Source organism: Callionymus lyra, chromosome 3, assembly GCF_982586985.1.
Source record: "Callionymus lyra chromosome 3, fCalLyr1.hap1.1, whole genome shotgun sequence".
NCBI lineage: Eukaryota > Metazoa > Chordata > Actinopteri > Syngnathiformes > Callionymidae > Callionymus > Callionymus lyra.
Window position 1 is genome coordinate 26,855,439 of NC_141820.1, and position 15,267 is coordinate 26,870,705.

A 15,267-nucleotide genomic window follows, 5' to 3' on the forward strand; every position below is an offset into this window, starting at 1 on the left:
TTAATTTTGGCATTTCAGTCAATAACTGGTTCAGCTAGTAGTCCGCCAACCACTAGGGGGCGAACGCGTTGTTCGCTTGATTGCCTAAATTTTAAAGACAACCTAAAGCCACTCGGGTGTTTAAACAGTGAAGGTTTACTTTGTAATTGAATACTAATATTTGTATCAAACTTAATGTTTGTATTATTTAATATAATAATTTCTTTCACTTTGTACCTAAAATTGGTTTACATAAAGTTGTGTTGTAAAGTGATACTTTTTCATTTTTTTAAATTCGTTATTGCGCATAAAATTAATTCATATGCATTATAATAACAATAAAGAATCTTGAACCTTAAATCTTCAATACAAATGTTTACCTCAGATCATGTATAAATGGGATTAATAATGTTTACAGTATCAATTAAAATAATAAGTCAATAATAACTCTCTGTAAATGTTATTATTTGTGCGTCAAGTAGATACAAATATTCTATCGAATATTCTCCAGATTAAATGATATAAAACATGACTGTGTAATGTGTATTTTTTAATTGTAATCCCTTTTACGCTGACAATAAACACATTCTTTGATTCTATTTTTCAATGTAAAAAACACCTTCAATACAGTTGAACCCTCTGTTTGTTCTCATGCTTTGCTGTTATTAAGAACAATAAATAAACAAATATTTTTTTATTCTAGCGCCATTCTTACATTTTAAGCTGCAGCCAACTGACGATATAGTTGGTCCGGAGTAGCTGTGTCGCGGCCTACTCCCATCACTGTGTTGGACTTGGTGTAAATTGCTGAGGAAACAATACTTGAGTATGAATTTCTTCAGCTATACATGAGTAAAAATATATATTTTATTGTCTGAGCTCCTGAATCATTTGAGGTGTGGATCCAAGGAGAGATTTGTGCATCAGTTCCTCTACTACTTCAGGTACGACACTATGACTATAACCACAGAGGGAGGAGAAGTGCTGAAGGTGACAAAAAAAAGCTCGAGTGAAGGAGTTTGAACCCATGTTTCTGTCTGAAGCGTCAACACCTGAGCTGTTATTTTGCTTAATTCCCCGTCCAGATGACTGTTTTTATCCTCGCCGTGCTGACTGTTGTGCTCACGAGCAAAACTCCTGCGAGCGCTGAGCCGTCTGAGCCCGACGCGTCTTATGACAGTCTTTTGACTTTTAATCAGACGTGGATCAAACATGAATTAAACAGTTTTATCAGAGGGTTCTGCTTGTTGTGCAATTCTGAATGAGAAAAATAACATCAAAGTGTATTTAAAAAAAGAAGAAAAAATGTTCAGAAATGGCAACAATAAGGGCCTTGAAAGAGAATGTTCAGTATTTATAAATATGTCCAGAAGTACTTGTTGATTCGTGGAGCCTGAGGCTGAGAACTAAAGGTCTTGCGTTGCTTGAAGGCTCCAACAAAAGGTAATTAGGTTACAAATGGACCTCGGGGTATTAGGCATGTTTGGCCTACTTTGGTCTGCTGTTGCCGACACAAAGATGTTCGTTTGAGGATGATGTTGTATTTTTAATGCTTTTATTTCCCTCAACCCCTGAAGATAGCGGACATGTTTCAACGGGGTTGTTTGTTTCATACTTTTTGTGGTAACAACTGGCAATTATCCTCCTTTACAGATTCTTAAAAAGAAATCACTCCCAATCAGTTAATTTAGACAATTAAGTAATTTGTAGAATTTTGAGATACAATTTTGAAAGTAATTCAAGAGCATGTTATTGATTTTAATTTCAATTTTAAATCATATTCATTGATTTTTTTCAGTTTTGTTGCAATTCAACTTCTAGCTGCTAGATGGCAGTCATTACAGCCTGTGCAGCGAAAGGAACAAATCCTAAAAGATCCCGGCAAAGACTGGGGACTAGAGGATACAGTTGGCTCTTATTCTTATTTTCCAGCAGCTAAAGCTGATTTTTGGACAGATTTTGGTTTCAAAACAAATGAAAGCAGTTACGACTTCGTCAAGAGTTCCTTGTCCCTACACAATCGCAATATTTGGTATCGTTGCCCCAGTATCGTATCACCAGATTCTTCCTAAAACACACCCCTAGTAATTCAAAAACCCTTTACAAAACATTAAATTTTCTCTTGTTATTACAATTATTTCAGTTTTATATTAATTGACATGAAACCTATAAAGGTATATGTTACAGGTTTGGAAATAAATTGTATCAAATACAACATAAAAATGAATATTTTCTTGCATTAACATTACAGTTTAACGTCTTCATCCTACTACCAAATAAATCATCTTCAATAATCACTTACGACTGCCATGTTGTAATGTCATTAAAGAAACAGTGTTATATTTATTTTACAAAAAAATAATAATTTTCGTAGTATAGTATCAAGTGTTTTATTTTAAACATTCAGCCCATCAATCAGATAATATTTATTGACGGCTCAAGCTTGATCTGGTGACTCTTTTATTGAATATATTTCACAATCATGTGAATTCAAATGAAATGGAAGCCAGACTGACGCCAACATCTTCTCATGAGCAGTTTTCACAGTTGTCTTCATTCAGTGGGCAGAACACCGTCTGGATCTCAGGCCGAAGACTGACACATGCACGCTGCTGACACGTGCACGCTGCTCACACATGTAACCAGAATTGAACCGGCTGCTGGAGAATAATTACGCAGCATTATTGAACAATTATTCAGTTTGTTTCCTGAATAATCCTGTGTTCCTTCTGGTCCTTCTACTTCAGCCAACACAGTGAAAAGCATGTCCAGTCTGCAGATGCACTCTCAGGGTCCGATCGCTTGAATGTCCTGAATTACCTCCCACTTGTATTATTTGTTTTATTTTTACTGTGTTTTTATATGTCGCATTTTTTGTTCTATGACTGATTCTCGTTCAAGTGTCTGGATCATCTGTTACTTTGGACCAGATATGGACAAAGCTTTGACCTGTATATATGCGTTAAATACAACTTTGTTTAGAACTTTCCCCCTTTATTTCTTTGTCCTTTTTGTTAATATTGATCTCAGTTAACATTGAAGTCGAATTTAAAAATTTAAAAATTATATCAATTTAATTTTATGAAAGGTTTATAAATATAAAAATTAGGTTTCATTTCTTACTCGCTTGATTTTCCAATATGTTAGCCCCTCACAATAATTCCAATATATAATGTGGCCCCTGAGGCTTTTTTTCTAAGATCCTAAAACAACACTATTAATGTCAACTACACTTAATTTGCTGCAGATTGAGGAGAATTGAATGAACGCCACATAGCTTTATGCTAACTTCCTGTTTACAATAGTTTATTACCAGGGGTCTAATAGTCAGGGAGAGCATTGAATCAGCTGCATCTTCCTTGTAATCCTTTATTATTAGGTCGTACTCTAAAATGTTAAAATCCACGTTTGCTAATTCCTTTTTATATTATTTATTAGTTCATTAATTCTTTAAATATCTATTGATTGTTTAAAACAAATTTAACCAATTGAAAGGTTTTGAATATAGAATTTTAAATAAGATAATAATTAAAACTTAATATTTCCGGTATGACTCTTATGTAAATGTCAAAAATGACAGGTTTATGAAGCTATTTATAAATATTTATCCACAATCAATGACTACCATAGATTTAGAGGATGTAGACTAATGTCCCACAAAATATCACAACAATTAAGTATAGACTTTTGGAGAAATTATGAATTAAATCATATCTTTTAAAAACCATCTTAGTCATATGTTATTGTCAAAGATGACAGCTTTATGCTATAACTTGCATCGAGATACTTCTTCTTCAGTGCCTTACCAACGATGAACCTCACCGCCCGTCACTGGTAATAGTCAATCACACACGGGGACAAAATGTTTTAACAGTCGAGGTCGGAACAAAATGTGTTTTTTACCAAACTGTCTGGAGGATTATTCAAAATGTCACATCGTCTTTTCACTCAACCCTTTATTATCTCTATATTTCATCTGTGTGTTGTATCTGGGCCTCAGGTTTGAAGCATGTCTATTACTTATTTGCGTTTGACACACTTAATGCAAGGAAATGTTTGATAGGTACTTACTCTGCAGAGCGTGAATGACCAGCATCGTAAGATGATGTAGTCGGCGCTGTTGTTAGGATCCGATTGAAGGGATTTTTTGATGCTTGAAAGTGGTTGTAAAGCTCAACATGCGCATCTTTCTATGATTCTAAGAAGCTTTACAGGAGTTGTTTATCATGATTGTGGTTTCTATGGCAACACGGGTGTAAGCAAAAGAATGGCGTGTGGTTTTGTTATCATGACTGACTAATAAGGATGTTAGAAAATAACCATATAGTGATTTATCACGTATTCTTTTTCACGATACAATATTTGACAATACTGTATTGATTATGTATGTATATATATTTGTGTCCTTGTGTTACCATAGTTTGTATGGGACATTTAATAATCCAATTCTTACAAATAACATCCAAATATTCAGTTGGTTCATTTTTTTGTTGCAATTAAACCTCCGGCCGCTAGATGGCAGCAGACATTCTGTTCTTTTGAAGCTAAACGAACACTTGAAAGCTGATGTTTGGCCATGTGATGATTCATGGTTCAGTCCAGGAATATGTATCCAAATTATATTAAATGTTTCTGTGTTTAAGGAATACATCTTTGATTATTTACAAGTGCTATAAACTGATGTTTTAAACTCTTAAACACTGTGTCACGATACCTCGTCGACTGTTTCATGAGGCCTCGTCAACCCACCGATACATCACAAATGTACATTTAGTTTAACTGCTAATGATATTCTAGTGAATTCATTTGGGGTGAAAAATTCATAGATGACTAGCAGACCTGGGCAGTGCGGCCAGAGGGCCAGATGCGGCCCTTTGACTGTATTTGTGTGGCCCACAAATGCGTGAAGAAATTAATTTTTAAAGTATCATTAATTTACACTTTAAATTATAACAGAATTTTTTTATTTTTTCCTTTTGCTTTATTCATCCTTTTTGTGGGTATTCAGTTTCTCTCAAAATCATTTTAATGAGTTACTTTGAAATGTTTTACTTTCTATTAAGCTTTTTTAGCTCAATAAATATCATGAAGTAATGACTATTTCCCTTTATTAACCTTGTTTTTCTTCTTTCTTTCGGCTTGACGGCCCCTTACAACAGTCACCGTCGCTTTCTTGACGACCACCAGGTAGTTTTAAGTACAAGAGGAGTTTTCTCTGGTTTATATTGTGAGTGTCTTCGAAGGTAAATCAACAAAAATGAACATGGATGTGTCCTTTGATACAATGTGTTAGATGGCAGCAAACAATCATGAAAGGAGTCCACATTGGTTGTATAAGTCATTTATTTCATGTGCTTTACAAGGATATAAATAGGCCTAACGGCAAAAAATTACAAAATCAGTGTGCTGGAAGCCCCAAGCCTATGTACATGAGTTGGTCAGCAGTGATGTCACTATTTCAGTTTTTACTCAAAATACAGTCCCTACAGTCTACCACTCACTTCCTTCCACCTTCTTTATATATTGGTACCTTTATTTTTCCAGTGCCATGTTCTGCGGATCCTTTATTCTTCTCTTTTACACGTATGAACAATAATGTTGGCAAAATAATTATGTACATATTATAACAGGAGAACCTTTTTCTTGCAAATGATACAGTAATACTGCTTCTTAAAATAGTAAATCTGCTAGATAAGAGTTGAGGCCCTTTTAAGAAAATGACGGAGGGTCGACCTGACGATCGTCTGCAACATTCACACTCCACCGACAAGCATTTATTTCCGTTTTTCCACTTCAACCTCAACATACTATAGAAAAATAATGTGACATAAAGACAACGTTAGGACAAGAATTGCACAAGAATAATCATGATATTATAATACTCTCATAGTAAACATTAACATGTCCGGCAAAACCATTAGAATGCGCTGTTTTTTTTCATTTTTATTTTTATTTCCAACGTCAGAAGCGGTTGTAGGTTAGAAAACCCCTTTGGAGGGAAACACCTGCATCGGTTCAGCCGCTGCTTGTGCATATTTCTTTTCTGACTTAAAAAGAAACCAGTTAAAAAAAAAAAAAAGGTTAAAATCCTAGAATCCATGCCAACACAGACACTCGCCCGATTGTGCCTTAAACTCAAAGTTCAGTTCTCATGGATTCTGGACGACTGCAAACGGAAAAAAACAACGTAAATTCTGCACAGGAGTTACAGATCAAGTTTACATTCAAAGCATATCCTGTTGTGTAAAAGTCTATTGGTCCAACGTTTACTGTGGCAAGCATCATGAAGATGATGAGAAACGTATTGTAGTCAACCTTAAACACTGTCCAGTAGCATCCATGTTTGTAGTTCTTTGAAAAGGGGGAACAAGGAGGTCCTTTTTGCATTTCCCTCTTTTTTTTTTTCTTTTTTTTTCTTTTTTTTGCATTGTATGTTTGACAACATCCGTGTTTAGGGCTGGCTACATTCTTTGTAATCCACAGTAATAGACATGAGCGTCCGGCATTGCCCTGCAAATGAGATGACATCACTTATCCAGAGAGCCCTCACACCCCCGCCTCTTCACCGGCCCCCCCCTGCTCAGCAAAAAAAAAAAAAAAGAAAAAAATGGCCACCATGCGTCTCACAAAGCCACATGCTAAATACACTTTAGCTTTAAGTTTGTTGGAAAAAGAAAATGAAGGGACGATGTCCAGTGTTGGTAAACGAATGATAACAAACACTGAGAAAATGAAAAGGTCGTCAGTCATGGATATCAAAACAGTAGCAGGTGAAGAACTAAATCACCTCTAAGTATTTATTCTTCCTCCAGGTTTTAAATGAAAAAAGACAAAAGAGAAAGATGAGGGTTGGATGGAGAGAGTTTTCTTTTTTTCTCCGACCAATAGAAGAGAATCTAGAGCCGTGATTGGCCCGCTGACTAAAGAGAAAAAAACTAAGCTGACCATTCCCCCGACTGGTCGCACCAGAGCCCAGGGTTTTCAAAGGCCATGCATCACCCCTGCAGGCAGGAGTTGGTATTGCCGTGTGGGGGGAGAGAAGGGGGGGAGGCAATGAGGGAGAAAGCAAGAGATCGCAGTGCCAGACATCGTCATGCAGTGGAAGGACTCGGCTAACGGGGCTGGGGCGGGACTGTTTATTGTTTTTTTTTTTATGTTATTTCTCAGCCGGCGAGGTGACGCGGCAGCGGGCGTCGCTCATGCCCGTCTCCGGGGGCGGGGCCCCCGTACAGTGGGGTGGGGGGGCAACCTCTGAAAGGCACACACACACAGGAGTGGACAAGGCGGGTGTATGTTAGAAAATAGTGGTCTCGTACTTTGTGTTGACTCCTCTCTTGGCCTCCTGACCCGGCTCCACAATCCACGGCACGTTGGCGTGACCCTTCTGGTCCATGGACGGCTGCTCCATCTGAGCACAGGAGAAGAATCCATTATGACATTGTTCTAGGGTTTCTAGATGATGTTTGTTGCTGTGGAAAAGTGTAAACTTGAATCATGGAAGTGATTGTAAAGACTTGATTGTTTGGAGGTGTGAGAAAATATCATTGCACTGATACATCACAGCATTTTCTTTGACGTTACTGTACCGATGTATAATGACACTGACAAGATAGAGCCAACTGTAGTATCTTTAATGTCTGAATATTCTAAAAGAAGTACTTATGTAACTATAAGTACAATTAGGACAAATATGCCCTTGTTCCTACTTGGTTGTCAAAAATCTGGTGATACTATACGTATCCCGATACAGGAGAAAAGACAAGTTATATTGCGGTATACTGTATTGTGGTACTGTAGTAACAAGGATATATTTGTAGTATTCTCAAGTACTTGACTCTGGTGTTGCAGAACTTACAGACCACATGACTCTCGACGAAGTCGTAGCTACTTTCATTTGTTTTAAAACCAGAATATGTTTAAACATCAACTTTAAAAGCTGCTGAGGTCGGCTGTATCCCCTCGTCCTCAGTCACCACTGGGATTTCGCTGAATTTCATTGCTCCTTTAGGATTTAATGCCCATCTAGCGGCCGGAAGTTTAATTGCAACATAAAAATGGCAAAAATATTTGCAAGTTAATTGTAAATAAACAAAATGGTAATAGTAATAATAATAATACATTGTCTCTATAATTTTTTTGGTATATAAATATATTTTTTCACACACACATTATGACTTTTAACCATTCAAAAAAAGTATTTGAAAAAAAAACACTGCTAACAAAGATCGCTACAGTATCGTGGAACGAAATATAGCGATATTTCGCAGTATCCATAGTTTCTAAAACCACTATTTCCTACAATATCGTAATAAATCAGCCCTGTGGTAGAGGCATGTGTTATCTCAGTGCCTTTCTGGACCGATTGTGACCTTGAGGCTGAAGAGACGATCAATGTCGACAACAACGAATCCAAAGTCTTGTTCCAGTTGCGTCGCCTTCAATCAAATGCAGGAGCGGAGATTGGTCCTCAGACTAGTTACACGATCCTAATGCAAGTGTTATTGATGGCGTGGCTAACGGGTTAATTCCACCAGTTATCTTCACCCAACACGCTGCCCCGGCGACGCGGCGGCAAACGTAATAATAATCGGCTTCTCTCAGTTGACACGCAAAATCTTGTTACGGGATTAAAGGAAAACACATTTCTGCTCTTATGGGACCTCGACGCCATCGTCTTAGCGGAGAAGCGCGTCCAGAAGTCAACGTGCAACTTTCCTAAGAGGTTTAAAATCAAAAGCGTCTTCTGATTTATGGAGGCTGTGTATCAGTAGACGTCACCGCTGCCGAGGAGGTCATGTGATCGTCGCCTGGAAAAGTTCTGTATACGCTGTTTTATAATGACGTGTGAAAGACGTTCTTGGCAGAGGTTTTCTAGCTTTTTTTAATCATGTTTAATCAAATTAAGGTGATTAATTGCGTGATAATGAAAGTATAAGCACAAGGACTGTCTTTATTCGTTGGTCACAGGTGAAGGTGGATTATAGATGAAGAAGAAATGAAGTGTATTGATCGTTCATAGATCGGTGAAATGATGGAAGAGAAAAAGAAACGAACACACAAAAGGCTCCTGTATGAGCCAGAAACCAAAGAGGAAGAAAAAGCCTGGAGGACCTGCGACGGATGGAGTCGGGAGGGAGGAAGAGAAGGGTGGAGAGGAGGCCGGTGAGGGGTATAAATGTGACCCAGTGACCAGCGGCTGGACGGGGGTGTGATGACCTACAAGGGGGCAGAGGGGTCGTACACAGGTCAGTCTACGCCTGCGACCGCCTGCGATAACCTCAAAGCAAAACTGGCACAAATCGCCACGGCAACAGAGGCATCACCGCAAAACACACAAACCAGATCAGCTCATTCATGAAGCGGATTCTGCACGGCAACACCAGACCACTGTGGTAGTAGAAGTTAGTAAAGGTGTCTGACTGGTCGGGGTAGACGATGACCTTTGATCCCAGTGAATTTAAAGTCTTTACATTAAGGGTTTTAAACTCGGATACAAAGTCTTCAACAAGTCGAGGCCACAAGCCGAACAAAATGTATATTTATCAAACTCTCTGTAAACGTAACAATATTATTTTTATTTCTTGAAGCCTCAATGTATCAAAGTAATGCCTCACAACATCAGTTTGACTATTGTTGGAAGTCTCAGTATAATTGATGGAATCCTTAATCTCTGTTCTTATCTTAAACACATCTTTATTCATCGTCTAACATGAAAAAACGATTCAGAATCAAGGACAACTATCCACGTAACGGCATTCCATAAAACTGGATCCGATTAACCATTTGGCTAATCCAAACATTGAAACTCTTTAAAATAAATGTTATAATATTTGTTGTGTAATACCTCTGCCAAGGAGTAGCTGTTGTTGTGTTCAGTGTCCCTGGTGTGCTTGTGCGTTTGTAAACAACGCCATACAGTTGTGATTGGATTGTTATTGAAGTGTTTAGATTTGATGGTGTTCTGGGTTTATGGTGGTTTTGATGGTTTGTATGACGTGTACCTGCTCAAGGGACACATTTTATACAGAGGGCAGTGGTAAGGGGCCAATGACGGAGCAAAAGCTATAAAATGAACCAATACAATCAAGTTAAATACGAAAAAAAAGAAGAATTCTATTGTATTTGATATATACGTTTTTTAAACTGAAAAAAAAAAAAAGGGTTTTATTTTAACTAAATGTAGACGCTTTATACTTTGAACTTCTGATTTAAATAACTCCGGGTGTGACACCAGTGTTTGGCCTTCGCTTGTCTTAACATCATCAAATGTGAGCCTCTTCCCTAAAATATGAAACATTAATACAGTCAAAGAAGAGCATTTGGAACCAACGTGTCCTGGTCTGATAAATTATTTTCAAAATGTACACCAATATTTTATTCAACTGTGGGAGTTTGATGGTTAGGGTTCAGTAAGGGAACCCCTTTTTTCGTACCAAAATAACCCCCAAAAAAATAATTTTCAATTTCCTGAAATTTTAATAATAGCAAGGATATGATTGAAGTGTACCATCTGGATCCAGAAAAAAATTGAGGATGTTTTATAAACTCTTAGTAATGATATCAGTAGTTGCTTTATTGAAATAATACGTGAATCTTCTTTTAAAACTTGATTAACGTAATTAACTGAATAAAAAAAACCCTATTTTGACATCGTTTCTTTCAGTTGACAAACATCTTCCTCTTCGACTCGCACTCTAAACGGTTGCTGAGAACTTTCCACTCCACCGCGATCTCTCGTGTCATAAACTAGAGGTAACTTTATGGACACTCTGCAGGGGTTACCATGCCAGTGTGAGTCCTTAATCGACAACAACTGGGTTGTAAAACTCCACACACACACACACACCCCCACACACACACAACACACACACACCGAACACAAAGTTAGCTGGAGCGCTCGCATGCTGATCCCAGACCAGGCAGACGCGCTCCCACTTGTTAGCAGATGTTTGGAAAGATTTGGACGCGGGCGTGCCGACATGATATAAAAATGATAATGAGCAGTTGCAGGATCTGCCGGCAGGGACACAGAGCGGCAGTATCTGGAGGCACAAAGGGAGTCGTGCAGGTGGAGGGAATACTAAATGAATCCTGCGGTCCTGCGCTCGACGGCCGACACAAGCCATTTACCACTACATTCACACGCACTTAAACGCGTCCAAATGGGACGGAAGAAAGCAATTAGCCGTCGGCCAACTCAGCATATCCAGCAGGATCATTTCTCGGGGCGCTCGAACCGAAGATCATAACAACAAATCCTCTATTTCTGTCCGTGTGGCGCCCCGTCTTTCCTCGCCATCTGACGTCTCACTTCACGGAGTGAGATCATTCCTCCTCCGCGACTCCTCTGACACCTTCTTCTCTTCCATGACATATTTAAACACAGACGCATATAGCCGCCGCCGTAACTCTACCCCCGGTGATAAAAACATATGTGGTGATGGAAGCGAGAAAGGGGGGAGAATTGGAAAAGGGATAATGAAAATAGGACGCCGTGTTTAATGAGACAAAGAAAGAGCTGCTTCAGCGACGTGTTAACAGATGATTCGTGGCGAAGGTTAGGAGCTGCTGGCAAGTACATTGACTTCCTGAGTGATTCGACCTCATGTATTTGGAGATATTTATCTATATTGTCACAAAAATGACTCCAAGTTGGATTAATTCACTGTGAGAAAATGTGGGACTAAAACATACGATCAAATTCTGTAGGGGTGTAAGAAAATATTTTGCACCAATATATGGCAATATATCTTTTAATGATATTGTATCTATATTCATATCTTATATCATTGTATAGAATATCATATTCTATTTTTATACAATAGTTATATTACGGTTTATATTAAATCAAAGAGTGTCAGTAAAATGAATTTTTTTGTAATCCTGCCAGATCCTGGCAATGACTGAGGATGAGAGGATACAGTCGACTCATAGATATTAACGTTTCAAAGGTAAGTTTTAAGTTGAATTCTTTAATCACTTTATTGTTTATGTTACTTGTTTTTTTTTAAATTTAAACTTCTTAAACACACAGAAAAACATAATGAAATAGTATTGAATTCTTAACCCTTGTGTTATCACAGGGTCAAGGTGACCCAGAGGCTCCAAAACAAATGTGGTATCCCTCGTGTTGTCTCTAGGTCAAGGTCAAAAACCTCCACCACTGCATATCTATTTATGGAAGCCAGGGAGGTCGTTGACCTTGACCTAGAGACAACACAAGGGATACCACAAACATTTGTAATTAGACCTCCGGGTCACCTCGACCCAGAGGCCACACAAGGGTTAAAACACATTCATGCAGCACAGAAGTGATTAATATTAACATCCAAAAAACAATGCAGCAGTGACTGTAATTTCTATTCTCTAAACCTTGATTATTTATGTTCCCTGTATTTGAAATGTCAGTGAACTAAATATGTCAGAGTCTCAGGGCAGTGAGAGGAAGAGAAAAACAAACATTTCAAGCATCTGCCTCGAGCTCTTGAGCACTGTACACCCGCTTCAGTGGCTTCAGAGTTAGCTTGGATTGTTGTTGTGATGTTGGAGTCTGTGGTGGCTGATACTTAAATAGATGACTGCTATGGTGTTTTTATTGAATAAAAAGACCAAACTCTATTTCTTTAATACTTACTTATGTTTTAGGTATGGTTTGCAAACTGTAGCCCTTAAATCAAGGTGACATGAATGACACCAAATTGACAATATTAACCATGTAAATGGTATTTTTGTGGCCCTTGTGAAGTAAACAAAATGTTTCTAATGGCCATAAAATGTATTATTTAACTTTTTTTAATAAAAAAAAAATAAAAATTGGTGAAGACTTTTTTTTTCTTTTCTTATTTCTATCATTTTTTTGTAGTGTGTGTACTTAAAAAGAGTGTTTTTAAATATCATATTTCCAAATGTAATGTAGTTAAAATGAAATATTAGACTATAAAAGAACAGCTTTATCTTTGTCGTTACAAAATATATGAAATATAAAGTATTATTATTGATTTTCTTTAATCTTCTTTTCATCTTAAAATAAAATGCATTAATAATATAAAATGCCATTAAATTACAGTTTATTATCATGTACTTTTATTCTTTAAAAAAAAACAAGGCCTTGATATTTTTCCGATCATATTGGTGCTTCTTTTACTCTTTTGGTTTGACGGCCCCTAACAACAGTGACCGTATATAATGTGGCCCCTGAAGGAATCTAACTACCAACCACTGGCTTAGACGGTGGAGTGGTTGGTTTGTGGCTAAAAATAGTTGCAGGTTCAACTCCAACTCCATATATGATTGTGTCTCTGAGCGTCACACTGGCACACTGCGTCGCAGCCTACTCCCACCAGTGTCTGGTTGTGTGTGAATGGGGTAACTTAATCGAGAAAGAGCTCCATTAGTAAGAACCATTCACCATTTAGATAAGTGGCAGGTAATAGGGACGGTTACAGTCAGTAGAAAACTAGGAAAGTGCATTTGTGCTAAAAGGCCAAATCTAAAGGAGTTTTAAAGTAGTCGATCGATGAATGAATCAAGGTTTTCCTCGATTCTGGCAGCAAACTTTTCTTGCCTGCAGGAACCATTAGTACAAAAATGTCCCCAAAGGGAAAAAAAAACCCGAAGTCGGCGCCAATCCGTTTCACAGAACAGTCTCGGCCGACAGTTAACGGATCGAAATTTCATCTGCACCCGTGACACAAACTACACCAGGCCAGGAAATCTAACATGAACAATGGAGGCCGTCCAACTTGATTCCAGTTACCAGGACTGAGGGTTGCAAATCTAAAGCAGGGATGACAGACTCAGGATGGAGGAGGAGGAGGATGGAGGGATGTAAATGGAGAAATGAAACTTGCATGTTGGGATTTAGACCATCTCAAATGTTAGTTATTAATTCATAAACATGTTATTTCCGCCAGATTATCAAACCAGACTCGAGTTGACTTACAGATTTTCGGATGTTGATTCTGGGTTTGGGCACCGGTTTGCCAGGCTTGCTGTCGAAACTCTCTGGCAGCGTCGACGACCCGTGTCCGCTCTTCCTGGCCTGCAGGGCCAGCTGGTAGGCTACCTCGAAGGCTTGGCCTAGCGTCAGGATAATCTCATACGCCATGTTCTGGTGGAACAGAGCGAGAAACATAAAGCAAGACCACGTTAATCCAGACAGAAGCTGATCAAGATTTATTCCACGTGACCTTCATCCAAGTTTAGACTAAGACTGTTTAATCCCCTGTTTTCATATTGAAAAAATTATTATCGCTTAAAAAATAAGCCTTTGAAAAATATCAGAATATTTTGTTTTGCTTTACATTATTTTCCTGTGTCTTTTTAGACAAATGTCGATGGTAAAATACTGTCATGTCTGGTAGATAAGTCGCTTTGAAACCAAAGGCAAAAAGGGAATGAATACATTTGATAACATTTCTAATACCATTTATAAGGGATGTATGAAAATATTGATATTGCAAAAAATATCGCAACGTTATTTTTCTCCATGACACGGTCTAGATATTTAATAGCACTGTACTAATCATATGTAATTTCATTATTTGTTTACTTTTTTTTTTTTTTTAATCAGAGCTATTTTATGTTTTAAATATCAATAAAGTGATGATGAAACAAAATAATTATTTTTTATTGATAATTGACATTAAAATATTTACGGCTTTTGTTCATTAATGTGTTGCAATTAAATTTCCTGCCACTAGAGAGCAGCAGTTCTTACTTCCTGTAACAGGTCAAATGAAATCCCGGGAGATCTCTACGATGACTGAGGACGAGAGGATACAGTCACTCCAGCAGCTTTTAAAGCTGATATTTGGACATATTTTGGTTTCAAAACAAATGAAGGCAGTTACGACTTTGTCAAGAGTCATGTGGTCTGCCAGTTCTACACCAGAGTACTCGACAATACTACAAATATATCCTCGTTACTACTGTATCACAATATATAGTATCAAGATACGTATCGTATCTTGATACGTATATGGTATGCATACCAACAAAGGACAAGACTGGGTTGAGTGACTCCTGCGTACGTACCACATCAAAAGCGGTGAAGACGTGGCAGTAGTGGTGACTGGACTTGAGGTCTTTGGTGATGTAGGCAAACGTAGACAGATCATCTGGATCCTGAGCTGCACACGAGATGTTCCGGATCTCATGCTCTGCAATGATGTTCTTTGGGAGAGGAAGACAAAAAAAAGAAAAGTTAAAAAGACAGACGCAGACAAAAGAAGAGGGGCAGAGAACAGTGTTGATCGTCTCCAGAGAGCTACTTTATGCAGAAACAAA

The 15,267-nt window shown here is 37.9% G+C and overlaps 1 protein-coding gene across 3 annotated transcripts in view; it reads right to left on the reverse strand.

Annotated features, from left to right (window-relative positions):
- Nucleotides 1-5,304: 5,304 nt before the first annotated feature.
- anks1b (ankyrin repeat and sterile alpha motif domain containing 1B) overlaps nucleotides 5,305-15,267 on the reverse strand; it is a 186,727-nt gene continuing 176,764 nt past the window's right edge. For 2 of the 3 annotated variants that reach the window (XM_087787323.1, XM_087787322.1), the window contains exons 25-28: nucleotides 15,016-15,153; nucleotides 13,922-14,089; nucleotides 7,296-7,387; nucleotides 5,305-6,489 (exon numbers count right to left, since the gene is read on the reverse strand). In XM_087787323.1, the coding sequence (XP_087643449.1) occupies nucleotides 6,441-6,489; nucleotides 7,296-7,387; nucleotides 13,922-14,089; nucleotides 15,016-15,153 (447 nt within the window). In that variant the 3' untranslated portion in view covers nucleotides 5,305-6,440. Of the gene's footprint in view, nucleotides 6,490-7,295; nucleotides 7,388-9,090; nucleotides 9,196-13,921; nucleotides 14,090-15,015; nucleotides 15,154-15,267 lie in introns of all 3 variants that reach the window. The other variant, XM_087787324.1, reaches the window with a different exon arrangement.